Source organism: Python bivittatus, unplaced genomic scaffold, assembly GCF_059951505.1.
Source record: "Python bivittatus isolate LINGU-HERP-01145 unplaced genomic scaffold, Pbiv_v1 ctg000220_np1212, whole genome shotgun sequence".
Classification (NCBI taxonomy): Eukaryota; Metazoa; Chordata; class Lepidosauria; order Squamata; family Pythonidae; genus Python; species Python bivittatus.
In genome coordinates this window covers 40,951,406-40,976,051 of record NW_028277048.1, presented here as the reverse complement: position 1 = coordinate 40,976,051, position 24,646 = coordinate 40,951,406, and the positions used below count along the sequence as shown (strand labels likewise).

Here is a 24,646-nt window from a genome sequence, read left to right as displayed (position 1 = left end):
TCCTTCTTTTTGAGAATGTTCCAAACAGTTGTTTTCGCCACCCCTAATGTTCTTGCTATCTCTCTGATGGGTTTGTTTTGTTTCTTCAGCCTAATGATGGCTTGCTTCACTGATAGTGACAGCTCTTTGGATCTCATCTTGAGAGTTGACAGCAACAGATTCCAAATGCAAATAGCACACTTAAAATGAACTCTGGGCCTTTTATCTGCACATTGTAATTGGGGTACTGAGGGGATATCACACACCTGGCCATGGAACAGCTGAGAAGCCAATTGTCCCATTACTTTTGGTCCCTTAATAAGTAGGGGGCACATATGCAAACTGTTGTAATTCCTACACCATTCACCTGAGTTGGATGTACATACCCTCAAATTAAAGCTGACAGTCTGCAGTTAAGGCACATTGTGTTTGTTTCATTCCAAATCCATTGTGGTGGTGTATAGAGCCAAAGATGTTAGAATTGTGTCGATGTCCCAATATTTCTGGACCTGACTGTATATTCCTTCCCTATTTCTGTGGCATCTATAGGGGATTTGGGGAGGAGGATACTATTTTACTTTGTGCAACACTTCAGAAAATATAGGAGATGGCAGGAATTGCTCTTTGGGAAGAAGGAAAGGGAAACTGATGAAGTAGTTCATGCCACCATGTACCACAATTTCTGAAATCTTATGTGACAAAAAAAGACTGCCTTTTCCCTAATTTATCTCCAAGTGTTAGAGGATGGACTTACTTTTATCTTACTTTGTTTCATTTTTGTCTGCCTCGTTCTATAGGAGGTTAGAAAAGTGAGACGCCTGTTTCAGAAGCCTGAGACAAATTGGAAGTGTTGCAGGAATTAAACAAATTACAGTCATTGCTTGTCCCATAAAAAGCAGCCTTTTACTTGCTCTGTTATTGTTTGTACAGGTAGCCCTTGTTTAACAATCAGTTGTTCAGCAATTGTTTGAAGTTACGATGGTGCTGAATGAATAGACTTATGACCGGTCCTCGTAATTGCAGCCGTTGCAGCATTCCCGTGGTCCTGTGATTGCAGTTTGGGCACTTGGCAACTGGCTTGCAATTACGATGGTCACAGTGTCCTGCGGTCACATGGTTGCCATTTGCAACCTTTACTGCTGACTTTTGACAAGCAAAGTCAATGGGGAAGCCAGCAGGAAGTTACAAATGACAATCATATAATGTCGCGCCTAATGACCATGCGAGATTCACCTAATGACAGCAACCAGAACTGCCGCAACTGCCATCATAAGTCAGCATGGTCTCATGACGTTGTGCTTTACAGTTGTGTCACTTAGCAACAGAATTGCTGGTCCCAATTACGGTAGTTAAGGACTACCTGTACTTTTTCTAGATAGCTATAGGAGAAGCTGTACTTACCATTTTTATTTCTCATATCCATAACTAATTCAGTTAACTTTTCTGAATTTCTTTTGGAAATTAAAAGTCTATGTTCCAGTCATTCTGGTGGATCCAAACAGAAGTGCTGAAATGAACATTTACTGAAATCTTTTGAAAAAGGTCCTTTCTTTCCTATGTGGTCGTCCTCCAGTCTTTCTTGTAAACTCTGAAAATGATGAGCCTCAGAAGGGAGCATGTCACATGGGGCAGCACACTGTGATGCCCATCTTACTGTTTGTAATGGCATTCCCACTCACAGTGACAGAGCTCGTTAGCCACACTTAAAATCACTTAGGACTTTTCTAACTGCACTCTACTAAGCTGCAATTACTATGTGAAATAGAAAGTAGTATTGTGGAGTGTTCTTCAAATCAGGTGTGTGGGGAGAAAGGTATTAAATCTGACTTGATTAATTTTTTCTAAAAGTGGTCTTGTTAAACCCCATTGGGATCTAGATTGCAGGAAAAAAGGAAGAAAAAAGAGAATGACAATTCCATTTGCATAGGCTAAGTGGCATGGGCTACATGGGCTTAGCTGGAGTGGGAGAGGGTTTTTTTTTAGAATTGAGAATAGAAATATGTAGCTTGGTTGAAGGTAGGCAGAAGTCCCATAATGATATCATAGCTCTGTATGTATAGTTGTCTGTTTTATTAATTCAGATAAAATATTCATGTGTTGTAAACACTATTTTCAAATATCATGTGTATACCTTTGTAATAGAGACATTCACTTTTCCTTCCAGCTGTACTGTTTGTACTTTGAAGAGCTTAACATTTCTGGGAACTGCATTGAAACCTTGATGGCACATTAATTTTTGAATGGAGCCTTGGAGTTTTTTCTAAAGAGAAATGAGCAGCCCAGTCTCTGGAGATTAAAGCTGGGTTTCCTTTTTGGACAATTATAGCTCAGGGCTTGGCTGTGTTACGGGAAAGATAATAACTGTAAGGCCAATCTTGCAATGCTTTCCTCCTTTGTGTGTTTGTATACATATGTGGGTTGGGTTCTGTGTATGTAATTACTTGGGGTTTGGCTCAATTAGCATCTAAGATGCCAAATTCTGGAAAGTTTTGGCAAGCTGATTGAAGTGTCAAACTTGTGATCACCGTTCAGGAGAATATGTGCTAGGAAGAAGCACCATGACTCTGATCAGACTGATTTTGATTCAAAACAGTTAAGCTAGACAGTGATGGTAGACTCTAGCAAGATCTGATGGTTCTTGAGTTACAGTGATGGAATGTGGTTCAGGAGGTTCTCATAAGAGCAAATGTTCAAATTCAAGTTGTAGTTTTCTTACTCTAGGAGCAGGAGCAACTTTATTCCCGTTCTGGTACAGTGTCTGCCTCAACATTTGATCAGCCTAGTCGTTATATCAAGCTGTGGGTGAAGATGTTGACGCCTCTGATTAAGAACTTCTTCTGAAATAAAGAGAGGCAGGTCCTCTTGGTGAGTGTTATATGTGGCTCTTTATATCTTCCTCTTATTGGGAGGCACTTTAACAGGAGATGCATAGATGGTGATTTCATTTTAATGTCCTTCTAAAGCAGTGTTTCTCAACCTTGGCCCCTTTAAGAGGTGTGGACTTCAACTCCCAGAATTCCCCAGCCAGCCATGCTGGCTGGGGAATTCTGGGAGTTGAAGTGCACACCTCTTAAAGGGGCCAAGGTTGAGAAACACTGTTCTAAAGCATATAATTTTCCTGAATGCTACATAGTCTGGAGTTCTTGGTGTCAACCCTCACAATAATATGTCAGATTCTTCCGGGAAAAGTTTAAAAGCTACATATAAAATAACTGAACCCCTCCTTACAACTTTACATTCACCTGTGGAACTATTTTGGTTCTTAAGAACTTTGAGTCTGTTAGAGTGCAAAATATATGAAGATTATATAAGTTGTGAATGTGCATTTAAATCACTGCTTTGAGTAAAAAAAATGTAAACATGTGTTAAGAAAAGGTACAAATACATTTATGTGCATTTCCCCATATTTAAACAATAACAAGCCATTTAAATGGACATCCCTTTGTCAAACAGTAATGTAGCAACTCAGCTTTGTTGAAATAATAATGAGGCATATTTTTAATCAATTATATTCAGAGCAAAAAAGAAAATTAAATTTTGCCATCTATTCTGGTCTGTATTTAACGAGCATTGTATAAATTATTTCCTTTGACTTATGCTTTTTTGGTGCACAATAATGTATTTTATTATCAGCTATTCTATTGGCTTTCTGTCATAAATATACATGTTATGGCAGTCAGTATAGTGTTCTGTATTGGGTTTTTTTTTCATTTCCACAGTGAGAAAACTTGTCCAAAAAAATTCAAAACTAGAATAAAGCCTCATACAAGTAGAAGAAAGTATAAAATCCTATATTGCTGGAGGGTAAACAGACATACAGTAGGCTTACTCAAGAATGAGTCTGTGGGTAGGGACACTGAAGAGGCAGCTTTCTTCTTGCAATAGAAGGATGTCTTTAGGACTTACATTTTGGGAGGAGACATTGCTCATAAAGGTTTCTTAGCTAATGGTGAGCCTTAGGGCCTGTTATTCATTTGTGAAACTGAGCATACTTAAGAACTACATAAGTTGGTCTCAACCCAAATGCGAATAGACTTAATTGCTGGAGCTGTTCCATTTCATATGGCTAGAAATTAGTCATAAAAGAACCTGAACATTTTCCTTTAGGAAGAGAAGAAGCTGTCTGTAATCTGCTTCAGAGAAAAAGAAAGCTCAGGGGATAATATGGATCTACTGTTTAGTAATTAATATCACAAAATTTGTGAGCAGTTAGTGCTACATAAATTTGTGTTCCCAGATAATCCAAATGATACTTTAGGAATTTGAGAATGTTATGCAAATAAGCAAATATATTCTGGGTTTGGTAACCATGAAGAGATATAAAAGGGACCAAACACCTGTTTCTTAGGTACTAGAAGTCTTAGACAGCAGTTCCACTGGGCTTCTGAGATTTCATTTCATATTGTCTAAATATTTTTACATATGTATTTTCTCACCTGTAAGAAGGCTATTTTTAACAAAAGGGATGCTTTCAGGCAGTTGAATACTGCATTCATCATCTGTTGTGTGCTCCTCTAAAACAGTATAGAATAGCCAAAGATAGCATAAATCTAATTCTGTTGTATCTTTGAATAGATTCTAGGTTATGAGAAATCAGAAGTTTGGTAGCACCCTTTCCAGTTAACAAATTCATTAGTTAGAAAAAGTGCTACCACATTCCTTCTGATCTTTTGCTAGACCAACATGATTCTTCTCCTACAGTGTCTGCAGTGAGAAGCACTAGATTCTGAGAAAATAATTTTTGGATTTTTAAAAAAGTATAAGTAATTTTTAATATACTAATCTATTAGCCATATTGAATATTTTTCTGGGGTATGTAAATAGTGCAAGGGAGGGAAATCTGTAGGCCTCGAGGTATTCTTGAATCATATCTTTTCCCAGCTCCAGCTAGCATAGCTACTCAAAGTTGGACTATAACAATAGCTGGTAGATTGCAATTTTCAGCTTCTACTACAATTTTCCTTAGACAGCAAAATAATTTAGTAAGAATATTCTACTTGGAATGGGCCAACAGAGGGAATAAATTGACTGGAAAATGAGGCAGAAATTAGGCTCCAGCAAAGGAGAGTATGACCATTGTCATCAGAAGGTCTCACTTCTGAAGAGTAACGTATGAGTACTAGAAAATTGTTCCTAGTACTTAGTATTGATAAGCCCTTCATCCACAAAATGAGGAGGAAAAACTCTTTGATGGGATTGTGATCCAGGGATCCAGGGGGTTGCATTAAAGCACCAAGTCAGTCTGCTAGAAATAGATTTTGAGGAGAGAATTCATGGTTCTGGTTCTAAATGGCATTAGCAAGATTGGATGGGCAGTTGGGGAAAGAGGGTATGGGGTTGCACCCTTTGCAGTTTCTCTCAAGTGCTGTTTGCTTTGTCTCTTTCCCTCTCCATAAGCAAAGTTTGCACTGTTTCCCTCTTGTAACTTAAAGCAGCTAACACCTCTCCCGCTCCTGACTTGAGAATACAGTGGTACCTCGGGTCACGAACGCTTCTGTTCACGACCAATTCGGGTCACGAACAGCTCCGTTCGCAAAATTTTGCTTCCGTTCGCGAACGCTGGATCGGGTGATGAACAGGATCCGCAGCCATTTTCCCTGCCGTGACACATGGTCGTGGCTTCCTGTAGGGAGGGGGACTCTCCCTCCAAGCAATAACCGCCTCCCCACCCGCCTTCCTGTCCTCCACGCCAGAAGTCGCGTCGAGCAAGGTTAGCGTTCTCTCTCTTCGTAATGTACTTTGTGTCATATTTTTGCGGTTTAAAAAAACAACAACATATGGTTCAGAACGGAATAACCGTAATTACATTGAACCTTATGGGAAAATTTGATTCGGGTCGCGACCAATTCGGGTCACGACCAGAGTCGTGGAACGAATTAAGTTCATGAACCGAGGTACCACTGTACATCTAGATGTATTTGAAATATTTTCTGGTCATCCAAGTTCCTCTGTTGATTCATTCCACCTGTGGGAGATTTTTAAAAGAATAATAGAGGTTTGCTTTGTGAACAGAGTGGATGATTTCAAAACTTCCTTTTATTTCCCTTGCTTTGGCTTCTGACACTAAGAGCAAAACAGAAGAAGACAAGACTAACAGTTGCTACAGGGAAAGAAGAACAAATATGAATAGATTACATTGTTAGAGATGGAGAATTATGATTTTAATACATAAAATTTTTAATGCTTAAATTTTAAACATTTAAAACATAAAAATTGCCTTTTAAAAACCTGCTTTGAAAACTAATGCATGCTCTGAATTGCCAAGGAAACAAGCCCAAGACTTAATTTTCAAAAACAGAACTGCAGGACTTATATTGAGCAGAGTTGTCTGAGTTAATAGCCCATCGTAATTCTTCAGATAATTCTTTCACTTGCTGAGTGGAGAAAGGATAGAATGAGTTTACAGGCACTTCTGCTGTAATCTTGCTCCTTAGTAATGCTTGACTGTAAAGACTAAAACTAATTTGTGAACTGCTGAGGAATGGAAATTTTCTTCTTCTGAATGGGGTTATCCAGACAGTCACATCAGTGTGCTTTCCTCCTCTCCTTGCTATGGAGCCTGAAATATAGCGGTCCTTTACTCTGCCTCAGGAACAAGACTGGCAGTGTGGCTGCCTCACATGAGAGGGGCAGGTGGCAGCTGCTGCTGCTGTTGGGCTGGTGACAGTGCTTTCCCTCTTGGTGATGGCAGGATGGTGGGGATGGGGCAGAGCAGGGGGAAGGAAGAGAGCAACGCATTACTTCATGCTTTACTCTAACTTCCCTCATTTGTCCACCGAAGTTGCTTGCTTTTTTCTCAGCTTCTCTGCAGAAACTGGCCTTTGCATTTCCCCATGCCCAGTGCATTTGGGAAGACCAAAGCATGCAAAGAGGTGGCAGCGGTGGAAGAATTGATTAAGGAAGGGCCACTTTCCTCACTTATTTGCCAACTGAAGCTTCCCTGTGGGGATACCTTCCATGGAGACACAAAGCCCTGCTGCTGGATAGGAGGGGAGAGTCCTAAAGCAGCCAGGCGAAGCCCTGCCACTTGCCAGCCCTCCAAAGACAACTTCATAGGAAAGTCACAGAAAAAGATTTCTTCTTGATTTCCAATAGAAAGCCCTAGTTTCCTGCCAGATTGCTTTGATGTGGCTTTAGTTTGTCAGCAGTGGGTTGGCACTGAGGTGAAGGCTCTGTTGGGAGAACATATGTGCAACGTCAGATAAGTGGGCCAAATTGGAGCTGGGCAAGGGAGCGGTGTGGGTGAGCTCAAAGCCTGTATCACATACACAAGATGTCTGTTTGTGTCCCAGGCATAATGCTGCATGACATCACTTCTAATCAAAGACTACAGTATAACTTTTGTATTTTGATAGTTAACAGCCAGCTGTTTGGCCTTTCAGTAGGTATGTTCTATCTTTTATCAGATCAATGAATATTTTTAGTAGATACCTAAGTTTGGTGCTACTGTCTGCAATAAAGAGTGATTTCTGGTGTAGGACTAAAAAAGGTTGAGGATATATCTGGGAAGTTTTGTTCATAATACACAAAAATGTGGAGGAATATATGTACATTTTTTTTTTTTGCTAATCAAATGACCATAATCAATGTTGCTTATTAACATTTCTAATCAGACTCCTAAAACTTCAGAAGTGCTGCATTGACACTCCAAGATCTGCTGAGTGCTATTGAGTTGATATCCTTGGGCATCACTCACCTGTGGACACTTTCTCCTGACCCACAAAGTAGCCTCTTGCTATCTGTTTTATTTTGCAATTTACTTTTTAGAGGGCAAAATGATAAAAGTAAGATAAAATCCTATACCAGAAAGATAGTTTACATACTGTACATATACAGTGGGGCAAAAAAGTATTTAGTCAGCCACCAATTGTGCAAGTTCTCCCACTTAAAAAGATGAGAGAGGCCTGTAATTTTCATCATAGGTATACCTCAACTATGAGAGACAAAATGGGAAAAAAAATCCAGAAAATCACATTGTCTGATTTTTAAAGAATTTATTTGCAAATCATGGTGGAAAATAAGTATTTGGTCACCTACAAACAAGCAAGATGTCTGGCTCTCACAGACCTGTAACTACTTCTTTAAGAGGGTCCTCTGTCCTCCACTCGTTACCTGTAGTAATGGCACCTGTTTGACCTTGTTATCAGTATAAAAGACACCTGTCCACAACCTCAAACAGTCACACTCCAAACTCCACTATGGCCAAGACCAAAGAGCTGTCGAAGGACACCAGAAACAAAATTGTAGACCTGCACCAGGCTGGGAAGACTGAATCTGCAATAGGCAAGCAGCTTGGTGTGAAGAAATCAACTGTGGGAGCAATAATTAGAAAATGGAAGACATACAAGACCACTGATAATCTCCCTTGATCTGGGGCTCCATGCAAGATCTCACCCCGTGGGGTCAAAATGATCACAAGAATGGTGAGCAAAAATCCCAGAACCACATGGGGGGACCTAGTGAATGACCTGCAGAGAGCTGGGACCAAAGTAACAAAGGCTACCATCAGTAACACACTACGCCACCAGGGACTCAAATCCTGCAGTGCCAGACGTGTCCCCCTGCTTAAGCCAGTACATGTCCGGGCCTGTCTGAAGTTTGCTAGAGAGCATTTGGATGATCCAGAAGAGGATTGGGAGAATGTCATATGGTCAGATGAAACCAAAGTAGAACGTTTTAGTCTAAACTCAACTCGTCGTGTTTGGAGGAGAGAGAATGCTGAGTTGCATCCAAAGAACACCATACCTACTGTGAAGCATGGGGGTGGAAACATCATGCTTTGGGGCTGTTTTTCTGCAAAGGGACCAGGACGACTGATCCGTGTAAAGGAAAGAATGAATGGGGCCATGTATCGTGAGATTTTGAGTGAACACCTCCTTCCATCAGCAAGGGCATTGAAGATGAAATGTGGCCCAAACACACCGCCCGGGCAACGAAGGAGTGGTTTCATAAGAAGCATTTCAAGGTCCTGGAGTGGCCTAGCCAGTCTCCAGATCTCAACCCCATGGAAAACCTTTGGAGGGAGTTGAAAGTCCATGTTGCCCAGCGACAGCCCCAAAACATCACTGCTCTAGAGGAGATCTGCATGGAGGAATGGGCCAAAATACCAGCAACAGTGTGTGAGAACCTTGTGAAGACTTACAGAAAACATTTGACCTCTGTCATTGCCAACAAAGGATATATAACAAAGTACTGAGATGAACTTTTGATATTGACCAAATACTTATTTTCCACCATGATTTGCAAATAAATTCTTTAAAAATCAGACAATGTGATTTTCTGGATTTTTTCCCTCATTTTGTCTCTCATAGTTGAGATATACCTATGATGAAAATTACAGGCCTCTCTCATCTTTTTAAGTGGGAGAACTTGCACAATTGGTGGTTGACTAAATACTTTTTTGCCCCACTGTAGATACTGAGATTACTTCAACGCAATTCATGTCAACAATATATAATATATTATTAGTCAATGCTGTCTCATGCAGTGATCTATCTTGATGCAGTGAGTTAGCCGGGAACACCCAAGAATTAGAGTAAGGGGGTTGTACTAGGTGTTATGCTGTGCTGGTGAGGTTATTTTGACTGACAGCTATCCCTCTTTCTGGTGAACGGACAAAACAAGTAGACAGGAGAAATGCATTCATTGTACAAGTTATGTAATTTGTCTGGATAAGTATAAGTTTATTTATTTATTTACAATTTTTGTATACCACTTCAGTCTTAAAAGACTCTTGAGTGGAAATGTGATAATGTCCTGTCAGTTTAGTGTATTTTCAAATGAATGCTGGTTGGGCAATTTTAAAACATGCCAGAGCTGGGTTTCATTACAAGGAAGTTTGGACACTAGAGAGCAGGATACCAGAGAGAAAAGCCTGGACATGATCCAGGCTAGATCTGGTAGTGCTCCAATATTGTGGGAGGCAGAAGTGGACAGATTGGGCTGGATGGGTATGACCTAACAGACATCTGCAGAAACAATCTACAGTAGTAGGTAAATAGAGGCAATTCAAGAAGACAGAGCAGGAATAGGTCTTTGTGTTTGTACAGAGAAATGTTGATCATCAGGAAAAGTAGGTGTTGGGTGAGAGGTAACTCTGAGTTCAAAGTGGTTTTAGATTCCATTTGTGCCTTATATTCAGGTTTTTTAGCAAGTTATTTCACTGTTAGATTGACCAGGTTTTAGTTCATGAAATGGGTTTTGTGACTAGCCACCCTTGCAAGTGCAAGTAACATTTTCCCCAAGCCCCATATATGGCCAGTAAGATGAAGATGTCTGGACTAAGCCATGAGCAGTAAGTGATAGCTAGTGCACAATCTTTGTTGTGGTTGTTGTTTTTCTGTGTGTTCTTGCAGAGCCACTACTTGACCAGACAAACTTTCTCTCACTGAGAATAGTTAAGTACAGACATACTTTAAAATAGTTTTTATTTTGCAACTTACAAACAATTATCTCTCTCTGGGTTTTTAGGGAAGGGATAAAAGTGCCATGATGGAATGGATAAAGCTTTGTCAAATCTGTAAGAGCAAAGCAACTCCAGCAAGAATCCACTTAGCCGGCTTCTCTTTTGTTTTCAGGTTGAAGGTCCAGACGTAGGTGGGGCCTCTTGTGCGTGTCTTGTACACAGGACACTCATACATGTTCTTGATGTCCATGCGATCCACAGGGATGGCCTTGATGAAAATGACTGGCATGGAGGGCGTCAGCTCCTTCAGGCGTGCATCACTGATGACCCCCGTCTGCACATCCCAGCGCGCACCTGCAGCAACACGGGACAGTACTCTCAAGATCAGGGGCTTTGCAGGATTATCCGCCTTCCGGCTACATGCTAAACTTTGGCTTGCACGTTTTTGATGCCATCCCAGTGGTTTACTTATGTATTTTTACAGAGATGTGAACAAAATGAAACAATTGGATTCATACTCTACACTTGGCCCATAGCAGCTATTCTTTTATTTCAGAACTGCAAGTTCCTTTAACATAAGGTCCATTTATACCTAGTTAAGCAGAAAAATCTAGGCTTGTTTAGCTCAGTTTAAAACAACAGCTTCTAAAAAAAGGAAAAAAAATGTATCTTAGATACAACATCCCCAGAGTAGAAAGAATTTTAGAAGCTAACCTCTTGCTTTTAAATACCAGTGGATGTGATAATAAAATGGGCGTCTGCTGCCCTCTGCTGATACAAAATAAAACACTGGTCTTGTTTCTCTTTTTGGGGTGGTGGTGATGGGGGTGGTATTTATCAGAGTGCATTTGGAGGATTAGTTCTGATTGTGCTTTGGGTGCAAATAATATTGCCAAGTGGCTGATTTCTAGCATAATTTCTGTCAAATAGTCTAGTATTCATATATGACTACGAAAGCTGGGCACTGAAAAAAAATGAGAGAACGAAGATAGAAATATGGTTGCCTTTGAATTATAGATCTGGAGATTGTAACTAAGGCTACCACAGACTGCAATAACCATTCAGTCAAACCAGGACTAAATTAAAAATGACTGTTCTCTTGCAGCAGTGATCAACAAACAGAAGCAAGTTGATGGACAAGGAAAACAAAATCCATGCTTGTGGGTGAGTGGATGGATGGATGGATTGAAGAAATGACAGGACTGTCCTTGGAAGAGCTAAGAGATACGGATGGAGTCAGGCTGAGATGATGAATATTTGTCCATGCCATCACCAAGTGTCGAGCCTGACTCAATAGGGACTTAGCTAGCAAAGAGACTAAGCCTGGCAGGGAATTTTATTTCAAATTACTCAAAGCTACTGCACTCCTGATGTACTGGACTGCAACTCTCACTACTTCCACGGCAATTATGGAAGCTGTCATTAAACAGTAGTTGAAGAGTCCTACTCTATCCTTTAATTTTAGAGTATGTGAAATGGGCATCTGTATTTTTTATTTTTCTTTGTTACATAATTATGTGACAGTTGAAACACTGGCACAGAAAGTCTGAAAACAGAACATTCTGAAAATAAATCCCTTTCTCCATTTACCTGTCTAGTCTCAGAATAAAATTTGAAAGTAGAAGAATAAAGTCCTGTTTCCAAAATTCTTTTCTCTCTCCTTCCCCTGCCTGCTCAGGAGGCTGCTGTGGAAGAAAATACTGACTGCTGTCTGTGAACTTAGGTCTGCTGAAGGTTTTTGAAACTAAACTGAGGGTCCCGGGAAACAACGCCCCTATCTTATCCACACTAATAGACAAATGGTCTTTACCTTCCATGAACAGCCCATGCACATAGGAGCCTTCTCGAGGTGGAGCTGTCATATCTTCCCGGTTTTTCTTGGTAACTTCCACTGAAAGACACATTCTATCAAGAGGCCATTCATTTTTCCTAGCCATGGACTGCATAATGGCAGTCAGGAAAGACTGAGGATTGAAGAAACCTGCTAGCCACACAGTTGTGGGTAGGGCAAAATCTGTGGTCCAAGCCTCCAGCTCCTGGAAATGAAAACAGGGATGGTGGATTATAGATAAGCATGTTAAGGAGCCATACATACTTCATATTGCAGCTTTAATTCTCTCTGTGTATTCCTTAAAAACACCCCCAGCTTGGATGGCAAGATCTATTAAATAAAATTTGCTGAAGAAACAAGTAGGCACTTTGAGATTTGTGTGACAGCAAAAATCCAAACAAAGAGAGCTGTGTCTTTGTTTTGCTGTGCGTACTATTAAGCAAAGTTAAGGTACAGACACTTTGGCACTCTTCTACTATTTTAAAAATTTATTTCTACAAAGCAAACTTACAAGAGAATTGGATCACAAATGGATCGCACTGTTGGTGTAATCTGTTGTAAATTTGTCCCTTCTGTAGTCCTCTGCAAAACCGGGGGGGTGGGAGGGCGGGCTGCTGCAGGAAGAATGACCTAGCAGGATTTCTGGAGAGATGTCTATTGCTAACCATTATGATAACCTTGGATAAAACATTGCAATAAACTCATTCTTTTATTGAATAATGTGTATGATCATGTGAATTTATTTTGTTCTGCTTCTGTTATTATTTAACTTTTAAAAGGAAAAATGAATTAATTGGGTCAATGAGAAGCAAAGAGATGTTGCAGGGATCTGAAAGAAGATAAGAAAATGAATATCAAGTTGTTTTTCTTGACTGCTGGGATCCCAACTCATTCTCCTTTTAATGTTCAAATGCAGTGGTGGCAGATCCTTGGCAGCAGCGGATTGGTTATTTTTTTAAAAATGCCAGTGGGCTATGCGTTGTGCAGGCCTGCTCTATGGAAACACCAGCCTCGGGATTCATAACAGAGACAGCCATGCAATGTCTGGAAGCAATCGCTCTCCCACACATGTAACCTAAACTGCGTATCTGTTACGTGGATGGCATGTTAGTCAGAGTCGAAGAAGGACAATAGAAAACACAGTAACATCTTTAATAGTTAATAAATTTTATAATCTTTAATTTCACAAGAGAAGAAGAGAACAGTAACAGACTACTCTTCCTAGATATTCTCATCAGCAGAGGAAACTGCCAGACTTCCAACTAAGGTGTATTGAAAAATAACATACAAACTACCAGAGCAACAGTCCAACTGTCCACAAGAAAAGCTGTGCAAGAATGCTATACAGACAAGCAAAAACACACTACAGCAGCCCAGAACTTCAATAGATTATGTTTACAGCATAGAAAAAGGTGTCTTCTGCGTAGCCAACTAGAACCCAACCATCACAACCCTTGAAATTCTCCCATACATTAAAGATATTTAAAAAATCACAAGCAGATTACTTCATTCACTAGGCATCAGTGCACAAACCAACAAAATCCCTCCAAAACATTTGAAGCAAACCCAAAGATCCATCTGAAGAAGGCAGAACAGGAATTCTTTACAAGATACAATGCAAGGACTGTGAATGCCACCAAAAACAGGCAGAAGATTATCAGAGCACACCCATAAACATCAGCTCTCATAAGACATGATGTCCTTTCATTTCACAGCATATAGACAAATTTGACCATAAATTCAACTGGGAAACTGTTTTAGTTCAATGCAAGAGAATTCCTAGATGCCTGGCAGTCATCTAGACACATAGAGGTAGTCCTGGATAGATCAGTCATTAACAGACACATAGAGATAGTCCTGGGGTACAAACTGTTTTAAAAAAAAAGCAAAGGTCCAAGAAGGAAGTGAATGGCCTGGGGTGCACCCTTCCTTATCATCCAGCAATCAACAAGTAGGTAAGCAAATAGGTAGGAACAATCTACAGTGAAACAATAGAACCAGCCAAACAATCAGAAACAGGCAAACTACAACAATCCTGATCAAGACAGGTAGGACAAGTTTGCTACACATAAAAAGCCAGCAAACCACTCTCCCTTGTGTCAGAGCACTGACAGTGTTACCTAGTATGGTAATGGAAGGTTTGCAAGAAGACCGAGCTCGGCAAACAAAGATCCCCATATGAAAACAATGCTTAAATGCAGGTTTTCAGCTTTTTGGAAAAATCAGCCTTAAAAATCTACAGCAAATTTTACAACAAAGTACTTAAAAAACAGACTGGAAGGTTTTAACTAAGGCTTCATAGCCCTCACCCTGATCCGGAGCAGTAGGTCTGCATACCAGGCTGCTAAGCTAAGTAAAGATGGATAGGCACGGTTTGTCCAGGATTCAGGCACGTTATCGTAGTAAAGAGCATTGGATAGTTCCTCCATGTCTGTTGTGATTGTCAGCTCACCCTTTGGAAAAAGTAAAAGCAAAGTTTTTAATTGATTGTTGCCGTTATCAGAACATCCTGTCTGAACCTATTGTCTGTCTGAATAATTTTCAGTGTAACTAAGGAAATGGCATTCCACTTGGTCCTGATTATCTGAACGGTAATTAAGGTCCTTTCAGAATTGTATTATTCAATAAGCAAATTGTTGTTTCTCACTTATGGGGAGCTTTCAGCATTTTCCCTCAAGTTAATTATGGTACTGTGGCAATTTAAATTTTCCAATGTACTACTGAGAAAATAAGGTTATTCTCCCAGTTTGTGTTATAATTGCCAGGGCTGAAATTAGGTGATTGACTGATTGTAGTATGAATAACAAGCATAAACATAGCATACACAAACATGATTTTCTACTCTAAAAATCAGTTCCTTTCTGTCTATGAATGCTTGTGCGTTAGAGTTTCAGCATGAGAATCAGTATCCAAGTTTTTGAGCAACCACATGCACCTTTTAACTCTCAGCTAAGCATTTAAAGGGAATCCTCTGCAAAAAGGATTAGTACAAATGAAGCACCCATGCTTGAAACATTAAAATATCTATGCCCTCTGGAGGGCTCATGTGGGTACTTTGAAGACTACCCCGAGTGGCTGTGCTGGCAATTCCTGGAAAAGTGTTGTCTGTTCATGTACAGACTCATGCAAACAGCTAGAGACGGCTTTTAAAGCAGCTGCGTGAGCCTTCCAGAACATGCAGCTGCATTAATGCGTAAAGGAGAAATGTTTGCACAGCACCATTAAATTGCTGCACTAAGCCTCCTCAAGGCATATTGTATGTAATGCTTACACACACACACGGCCTTAAACTGCCTTGGTTTTCAGCCCAATGCCTGCTAATGACCCTTATAATTAGGCATGTTCTCTAGCATCTTGGAGGCCAAAATAAATTTAAAGCCTTAAGTGCACCCCCAGGTGGAAAATATTTGCTGCCCTGTCCACTATGATTGTGGAGACTTCTTAGAATTAATCCTTGATGGATGGTTTGGAATGACTTCTGGATAATAGTTTTCTATACTGTATACTGAAGGCAAGCAATTGCCAGTGCATGAAATGATATCACCCCCACTGGATCTATATCCCTCAATTTTCACATGCTTAAATACACAGATTTTGTTCACTACATAATTACTCAAAAGAAAAACTATTCTGAATTTAAGATAATTCACCCCAAAAGGAAGAATAGATCTAATATGGACAGATCTAATTCAGTGCAGTGCCCAGTTTGTCAAGCTAAAGTTGCCCACCCCGGCTAAAAGCTGGAGATTTCTTCCTCTCAGTGTATGTGAGTGGCAGTCTTGTTCTCTGTATGTGCATGCATACCCAAGGACAAGGATGGGGGGGAGGGTTTATGTTAATTGAATATCTGCTTAAATTTGCCTAAAACAGCCCCCCCCATCTGCATAGATCAACCATTTTCTCTCACAGTATACATAGCGTCTCCCTATGAAAACCGCAAAAAAGAGAAGGGGGGAAAACAGGAGGCAGGTGGGATAAATGGAAGGGGAAAGCAGGAGTAAGGGGGGGGGGATAAACCAATGAGGTGAGGGTAAAGGGTAACTTGCTAGAGAAGAAAAGCAAAGCCCCATTTTGGTGTTACAAAAAAGATTAAATTCAGCAGAAGGGTATTTTTGTCTACCAACTAAAGCTTGTTGATCTGACATTTTATATTACCAAGAAACAATTTCCCACTCATTTTTCCTGTATCAGTACAGCGGCTTAGATAGCAGATAATTGTGCTATTGCAGATAGCGCTAGCAAGAGCACGTAATATGCAGTCACCTTCAGACCCAAGTTCAGTTCTTTCAGAGAGCGTCTGATTTCACTGGTGAGGATGTTCATTCGTTCACATTCCTGGAAAGCAACTACCACATATGGTGTTTTCTCAGCTGCTTTTGCCATGATTTCCACCATGTTGAAGGGCTCTGGAAGCCGATCCAGGATCTCATCTAGCACTGATTTCACCTGACACACAAAAGGCCAATTATACCTTTTACTGCTTGTAACATTTTGCTGAGTAAGCAAATTACTGGAATGGTCTATTTTATTTTATTTTATTTTATTTTATTTTATTTTATTTTATCCTCATTTCTTTGTGGTCAAAGAAGAGCCAAGCCAAGCCCAGCCCAGCCCAAAAACCCAAGAAAAGGTAAAGATGTTCTCGAGAGTGACTCCTGGGGCCACAACCAGGCAATTTTCTTGACAACATCTTGGAAGTGGCTAAATGCTACTGTCTTGAGGGATTTTTTTTTTTTTAATTGTCTAGTCAAGACACTAAGAAATGACATACATCCTTACCTTCTCTTCACGGGACACACCAGTTCCTCCTCCGGCATCAGATTCTTTGGGTTGCATTTCCAGCACTGTGCGGAAAAGTTTCTCTGAGGTTACAGTGAGGAAACCAATCTCAGCATTTGGATGGAGCCCATACAGGTAAGGGCTCTCAGGTGGTAGGTTTTCATCAATATACTCATGATAGCCCTATGAAACATGTATTTTATAGAAGTATTAGCTGATACTCAGCAATTAGTTAATTCAAGTAGCCCAGCCTGTGCATTCTGACTTTCACCTGATGGCTTCCAGTTTACTTTGTCTCCAGAGCAAAGGCTGCTCTTGTGAAAAACCTTCGGGTTTTCTATGATGCCTTAAAAGGTAAGTGCCTTAAGTGCCTAAGTGCCTAAGATGCCTTAAACTGGTAAGTTGATCTCATGTTGAGAGGTATAAATGAATTCAGCTTTTGTTTTCCATAAAAGGGAAACAACTGTTCCAACTAATTCCATCAATACAACTTGTGAAAAGTAGACTGCACCACGATGGCTGGTGTGGGTCTTCTGGGCTGTGTGGCCATGGTCTTGAAGTTTTGTTTCCTAACGTTTCGCCAGCACCTGTGACCGGCATCTTCAGAGTGCAGGAGCACAGACAGGAGCAGTTCTCTCTGTGCCCAGGAACTGCTCCTGTCTGTGCTCCTGCACTCTGAAGATGCCGGTCACAGGTGCTGGCGAAACGTTAGGAAACAAAACTTCAAGACCACGGCCACACAGCCCGGAAGACCCACACCAGCCATCGTATGCCGGCCGTGAAAGCCTTCGACAATAGACTGCACCACCCTCATCATTTCAGCAAGGCTGTCAGGAAGATGGGTAGAACCTTTAGTAATTTCTGATTGGTCAGCTAAGCTTGGGATATCAGTATTTTCCTCGATTGGCCAAAACAACAGTCAGTCTCCCTAAAGAGGCTGGTGCCCAATTTCCTGGGCATTCTCTGAAGGAGGAGAGTCTCAGGAGAGGAAAAGAAAATAAAGGCAGACAGGCAGAGGGTCTTTCTAACAACATCCCAATGGGATGGTGCCCAGATAGTAATGAACAGGTTTAGCTAGGCAGCCAATCTGAATTCTTTCTGTGTGATTCATGTCTTCTGTTACTTTTCCTACATTCTCCTTTTCCCAAGAAATGCCTTTTCATATCTATAGATTTGGCTTTGTAGGTTGAGTAAAGCATTTCTTGTTAGAACCTTCCCCACGTACAAGACTGCATTGTTACCGAGCTGCTGTTTCTGTTCCAGGACTGGTAAATAGTTAGCTAAGTTCTGTACTTGAGCAGGGAGATCCAAAGTATCCTGCTTGTTAGTTTGCCTAGGACTGGCCTGAAGGAGGAGATCCTTGGCAGAAGGGCGAAGTGCTCCTCATGGACTGGGGACATCAGGAGGGCCAGCCTGACCAGTGACAGGTTCCTTTTTGGGGAGCTCTTGGAAGAAGGCCAGCGAGGTTTTAAATTATCCCCCCAGGCTATAATGTCTCCCATTTGATAGTTCTCTCAGGAGCGTCTATCTACCATGCTTACAATTAAAATGCTTTTTCTCATAGCCATCTGAAAACTGCTTTGGCTTGCTCCAGATTAGCTTTCTGTATTCTCCATGTCAAGATGTGAACCTTTCTCTCTCTCCCTGTTTTACTACTGGTTATTTACGTGGTGGGCAAAGTGGCACTCTTCATTGCCCTGCCTGCCCGATTCTCTGTACAGTTAGATGCACCCTGTTTTCACCTTGTAATCACTGTTGGGTGGAATGAGGAATCCTGGAGCCAGAAACATTTCGCCTTCCAGCATTTCCATGCGGATGTATTCGACAAGGTAAGTCCGACACAGTCTGCGGTCCCAGTCATCAGTAATATGTCCTCCATACATAATTTCACCAAAGAGGTACCGTAAATCATCCCATGGGACCTAGAGAGCAATGGACTGTGATATTAGCAGGTAGAATTTTATTCCTTGGATCATAATACAAGGAATGCAGCTTTTTACTAGAGTATAGCTACAGTATGGCTTCCCCAATCTAGTGACCGCCTGTTGTGTTGAGACTGGAATTCCTAGAATGTACAGTACATTTTTCAAATAGTACTTTTCAGAAAATTAATGGTAATATACAGAATTATTTTATTTCAGGACTGCAGAAATATTTATCTTGGTGACACTATCATTTGAATCAAATAAATGCTTTTTAGAAGCTGTGACTCCAGTTGATGAAATGAGGATGTAAAGTGGGGCTGTGTTATGCAAGGGACTGGAGCCTGAATCCCCATCTCCAGTATTTATTATTTCAGTTTTTATGGCTGCCCACTTGGCATGGGACTCTAGGTATTTAACAGAGGGTAAATAAAATAAAATAAAAAATACAATAAAATTATTAAAAACACATAATTATAGAGGCAACTTCTATTTACAGCAAGAAAAATGGGCTCATGTAACATTCTGGCCTAGTGCCTGGGGAAGAACCAGGTTTTCAAGGCCTTTGTCAATGCCACCAGGCAACTTTTTAAAACTATCTTAAGCACATTTCAGATTTACATTGGTTTTGCTTCCCACCTGATAATGGCAGGATCTCAAAATTTGGCAATGAAGTTGGGGAGGAATTCACAGGTCCACCCCCCCCGAAAAGGGGTTGGGGTCTCACATGCAGCCTTTGGGGTCATGTTGATATCCTTGTAGTAGGAGAAGGTCTTGTAGAACCACTTCTCCCATTCTTACCTATATAATGGCACAGAAATTTTATGGAGTACAACAGGAATTGTACAATGAGATTTTGAGGGAGGTAGTAAAATGATTCTCATTATGCTGACCCACTGTGTTGCAGAAACACAGGAGTTTTACTTTTCAGTTGCTGGAAGTACTGTCCTCATTTAAAACGGTTCCATGTCAAAAAGTGGAGAACTTTTGCCAAAGTCCAGAAGCCCTGACACCCCCATCCCCAAAAAGGAAGCACATTGTCCACAATGATATACTGCCCTGTGCACTGTTTCTTTATTCCTCACAAATCTAGTTAATTAATCAAGCCAATGGGAAAGCAGAGACTGTTAGTTACTACTTTATAATTGCACTAGCATGCAAATGAATAGTCAACATATTTTTACCTTCACATTGGCTTCCAAGTAATTATACAGGACGTTGATGGAAATGGTGAGATCTCCATTGTTAAAAGGGTAAGACCTGTTCCAACCTTGCGCTCCAAATTTCCTCCGTTCTGCTACCACTGCATGGAAGTAGCAGAGGGCAAAGAGAATGCACTTGAACTCAATTTCCTTGGTGCACATTTCCAGGGTATCCTAAAGGGATATGTAAAAAGTAAAGAGGTAATACTTTCGCACAGAATAGTGTGCTATCATTTCTGTTATTATGCTTATTGCTGTAATTCAAGCTAATTGCTTAGAAGCCCCCAGGAGATCTACATCAGATTCCTTCAGCTGTAGCCCAAGGGTTCTTCTACATAGGCATTCCATTGCTTTTTACAGGACACCTACAAGATCCTCTCACTCAAACACTCATTTTATCTCCATCAGAGTGAAGAATGCTTCCTGTTTTCAGAAGAATGGAAGAACAGCATGATTTCTTTAGGTGTATCTGCCTTTAGGGCTACTCATCCATCACTTTAATAGGATTTTAAGTTAGGCACTAATATATTGGGGAGAGGGTACCACCACATCTTCTGTGCTCATTATAGTTTTCTGGGGAGTGCCATATTGTGACCAGTCTTTTTAAACTGTTATTTTAATTCATGTTAAATATCCAGCTATAGTCCTGCATAATTAAAGACAGGAATAGTACTGTAACATTATATTACTATAATTTTAAATTACAAACACAATATTTTCCAGTTACCAATACAAGTCATGTTGCAAAAGTGGTAGTGACCTCATTTAAAATAATAATAATAATGATGATGATGATGATGATGATGATGATGATGCCACAGAACAAACAAAACCCTCCCACAAAAACACCCTTCCCCTGCAAAACCTAGCACTGTAGTATTACAGCAGTCTACCAATCTTTCATTTAAAAAGTAGAAATATACTTTATTGCTAATTAAAATATGGGTTTAAAAATAAATGGTGTCCATCAGCAGGGTGACAGGATCTGTGAGCTAAATTTCAAAGAGCCTCACCCACAGCAGCGAGGTATAAAAGGAATGTTGGAGGATAGATGTAAAATACTTCTCCTACTATGGAAACTCAACTGGGAACCTATAGAAGCAGAGCAATGACAAGGGCATTTTCTGGAGTCATCTAAAGGTCACTATTGGTCTAAGAAAATATCCCTCTCAGGTAAATGCTCAGGGCATTAGGAACACTACCATTCCAATTATTTTCAGAGAATCCAGAGTTAATATAGAATTCTGACAGAGAAAACGTAGCTGTGGAAAATTAAATAGAAATCAGATGGAAGGAAGTAGTAGATCAAAGGGCTGCCAGCAAAACCTAGCTGTGGTTTTCAAGGCTCCAGCCCAGGGCTGTGGTTAGGTGGTACCATTGTTTGCCTTACCCCAGTTCTTTGCCGAACTCTTTAGTTCTTAATGTCTTTAGCATTTTAATTTTATCTTCAGACTGCCTATTACCACCAAAGCCCTTCTTTAAAAATTCATTCAAGATCAGAGTTCTGTTCCCACATAAGCATGCACTTTTTAAATTTCAGTACTTTGGCTAGAAGGAGTCACAGTTCTGATATACAGAATGGGAATGGTTCCTCCAGATCCTATCAGAAGAAAGGAAAGGACTATTTTAGTTCTGACTTGGCCCCAACTATGTTTTTGAGATAATGACAATTCTTCTAAGTCCCCATCCTTGGTGTTGTCTGCCATGTCATCACTGGGCACTTTGTAAAGGTCTAAACATTTACCTAGGCAAACCAGAAAAAAGATAATTTAAACTTGAGAGAAATAAATAGCATATGTGCAGAACACAAAGGCTGTCCTACTCTGCAGAAGCAAGACAGGACTTTAGTAACTATTCTCACCAACACACTGCTGGCAGTCCTCCCAAAATAAGGAAAGGCAATTGTTGTGCCAGTATTTTAGAACTGTGACTTGAGGCTACAAAGGCATAACAAATTGGACAGGTGAGTCTGTTTACCTGTGTAAAGAGGTCGAGGGCTTTGTGTAAGTTGGCATACATGCCAGTTGGAGGCTCATTTGTGATTTTAATGGCATTTTCTAGCAGGCCCTGAGGAATAATGTGAGCGTCTGGAGAAGGAGCAGGTTCAGCACTCATGAATACGCGGTAATCGTTGTGACTCCCAATGCTGTAGCGTTCAACTTTCTTATCCAGCGTGCCCAGCCACTTGGCTACCAGATGTATATTCTGCAAGATTATAAAATTATGTGATTTGGGACTAGGTAGTTTAGCCTCTCTCTTCTCTCTCTTTGGTCTGAGCCCACTCTGGCAATGACTAGACTGCTATTTTAAACTGCCTTGGTCTCCTGTTCCAAGGCTTGGGCCTCCTCTAGTAAGAAATTTTTGAGAAAATGCTCAGCCTCCTACATTATTCTATGAAGTTGTAGTAGGACAATTCATTCTCTGCTGACTCTGCTATGTGTTTAAAGTTGCTTGCACTGAATGCCTATTATCATGCTATATATTATTTATAATTTCTTCTCTATGTGTAATGTGCTAGCCCAGAGCAGAACCTGATGTCTCTTGTATTTAAGGAGTAATACCATTATGTAACTGTGTATCATAACTTGGATCAGCCTCATTACTAAAAAAGCCCCACCTTTTGAGAAGCAGAGGGAAGGGGTGTGCTCACATTATGAACTTAGCAAAGTTCATTCTCTGAAATGGTGGGAGCTTCTGCCCAAAGGCTGCAACAGGGTCCTTTGCATGTAATAGTATGGTTGCCTTGTGACAATCCCTGCCAGCATGCTTTCTACATTTTTGGACAAAGGATATTCAGCAAATATTTGGAGATGTATTTATTGCAGTTTGTTTTTGGATGAGACTGCAGACAGTTTATGCAATCTGTGGTGACTATTCATTGATTAATGGTTTAGTCATGTAGGAAAGGGTATGGAATCAGTGCAGTGCTGACAAATCTAGAAGCTGTAAGCAGGAAATCTATGGGTATTTAATACCTGAAGAATGACCCAATGTCCCTCTACTGCAGCCACATCCAGAGCGTTTTCTGCCACAACCTCTTGTCCTTGTCCCAGGGACACATTATGGATTTTCCCATTGTCTATGGTGAAGCCAAGCTTTTGACCTAGGAGCAACAATACAGTTTAAAAGCTGCACTTGATCATTGCTTATTCTTGTCCTATTTTCCTTGTGCATTGCCCATGCCTGCGTGTGACTATCTCTAAAATTAATAACTTGGTTGTCTGTCTGTGGACTGCACCAGCCAATGTCTTATTGGCTATAGGGAGTATTTATCAGCAAGGCTCTATCAACTTACCTAGGGCTTCAACATCCTTCAGGGGATCAACTCCAGGAGACAGAATGAAAAATATTGGTGTGGATGGACTGCTTTCTTCATAGGACTTTGAGAATTCCACACTGCGCCCTTCAACAAATTTACTTCCCATCTTCTCTTCCACAAAGTTTCTGAGAAAAATCATATTTTTGAAAAGGGAGAGAGAGGAGAGAAGAGGCAGCCGGAATTTACAGATAACATCACTAAAACAAACAGAATCTGGGGAATTATCAACCCAATGATCCAAAAGATCTGATTGCTTATCCCTGCTCTCAGAGAAACAGATTGCATGTAAGCATTTTTTTTTTTTTGCAAATATAAAGCAAATGCATTTTTCATTCAAGCCTTAAAAAAACAATCGGAGTGGGATTTTGTGCTACTAACTTAAATAGCAGAAATATATTATTCAGTTCTTGGAGTGGAGTAGACTAAGGATGAAAAATGGATTTTTTTTCTTTGTATTGTTAAAACCACAGAAGTAACTATAATTATGAGACAAAAAAACCTACCAAAATAATACCCAGTTGAACATTTGCAACTACTTCTATTTGTGCACGTGTTCCTATTCTTACAGAATTATCAGCATTTGATATCAGCTCAAGCTTTCTGGAGTTGTAATAAAAAGAACTCAATCAGGATGTATATATAGATCTGTCTGAAGCCTCGATGCTCATGCCTGTGTGTTCCTATCTGCAAGATGGATACATTTGTTGCTTGCCTTTGAACTTTTGGACTGCACCAGGCCATGTCTTCTTCTTGACTGAACAGCAGGCAAAAGGCCGGAGTAGGCCAAAAAACTCTTAACGCCCAGGTCCTTGGAATAACACACAAAGCTAAACTATGAACTGCTCCATATGACAATGTTCTCCACTCTCCAACTGAAGCAGCCTCAGGTTTCCTACTTTCCAAGCCTGTAGAAGAAAACATGATACGTACTTGACTGCATAGGTCATGCGGTCTGGCCTCATGCATCGCATCATGCACAGCTTCTGTAGGGCTGTCTTATTCTTCCACTCCTTGGGGAAAACTTCCTTTTCAGGAGTCTCTGATTCTACAAACTTTTTCCATCGCTTAGCAGAGCCTTCAATATCGCTGTCCAAGTTTTTGAATTCATCCATTTCAGAAAGTACCTGAGAATACAGCAATGGCAGATGCAGTGCTCTATATTCCTTGCCCACGAACGGCTAGTTAGACCACTCAGTTCTATCACTCTTC

The 24,646-nt window shown here is 40.5% G+C and overlaps 2 protein-coding genes across 6 annotated transcripts in view; one reads left to right on the top strand and one right to left on the bottom strand.

Annotated features, from left to right (window-relative positions):
* The window catches only part of PGS1 (phosphatidylglycerophosphate synthase 1), a 44,698-nt gene extending 33,914 nt beyond the window's left edge, over nucleotides 1–10,784 (top strand). Inside the window, exons 9-10 of one of the 2 annotated variants that reach the window (XM_025166832.2) lie at nucleotides 2,701–2,844; nucleotides 10,646–10,784. In XM_025166832.2, coding sequence (XP_025022600.2) covers nucleotides 2,701–2,820 — 120 coding nt within the window. In that variant the 3' untranslated portion in view covers nucleotides 2,821–2,844; nucleotides 10,646–10,784. Of the gene's footprint in view, nucleotides 1–2,700; nucleotides 2,845–10,556 lie in introns of both variants that reach the window. The other variant, XM_007428501.4, reaches the window with a different exon arrangement.
* DNAH17 (dynein axonemal heavy chain 17) overlaps nucleotides 10,392–24,646 on the bottom strand; it is a 119,608-nt gene continuing 105,353 nt past the window's right edge. For all 4 annotated transcript variants that reach the window (XM_088138413.1, XM_088138411.1, XM_088138410.1 and 1 more), the window contains 11 exons: nucleotides 24,368–24,561; nucleotides 23,414–23,562; nucleotides 23,094–23,221; nucleotides 22,096–22,323; nucleotides 20,101–20,292; nucleotides 18,737–18,916; nucleotides 16,995–17,177; nucleotides 16,479–16,661; nucleotides 14,525–14,668; nucleotides 12,195–12,420; nucleotides 10,392–10,738 (listed from right to left, as the gene is read on the bottom strand). In XM_088138413.1, coding sequence (XP_087994539.1) covers nucleotides 10,491–10,738; nucleotides 12,195–12,420; nucleotides 14,525–14,668; nucleotides 16,479–16,661; nucleotides 16,995–17,177; nucleotides 18,737–18,916; nucleotides 20,101–20,292; nucleotides 22,096–22,323; nucleotides 23,094–23,221; nucleotides 23,414–23,562; nucleotides 24,368–24,561 — 2,055 coding nt within the window. In that variant the 3' untranslated portion in view covers nucleotides 10,392–10,490. The remainder of the gene's footprint in view (nucleotides 10,739–12,194; nucleotides 12,421–14,524; nucleotides 14,669–16,478; nucleotides 16,662–16,994; nucleotides 17,178–18,736; nucleotides 18,917–20,100; nucleotides 20,293–22,095; nucleotides 22,324–23,093; nucleotides 23,222–23,413; nucleotides 23,563–24,367; nucleotides 24,562–24,646) is intronic.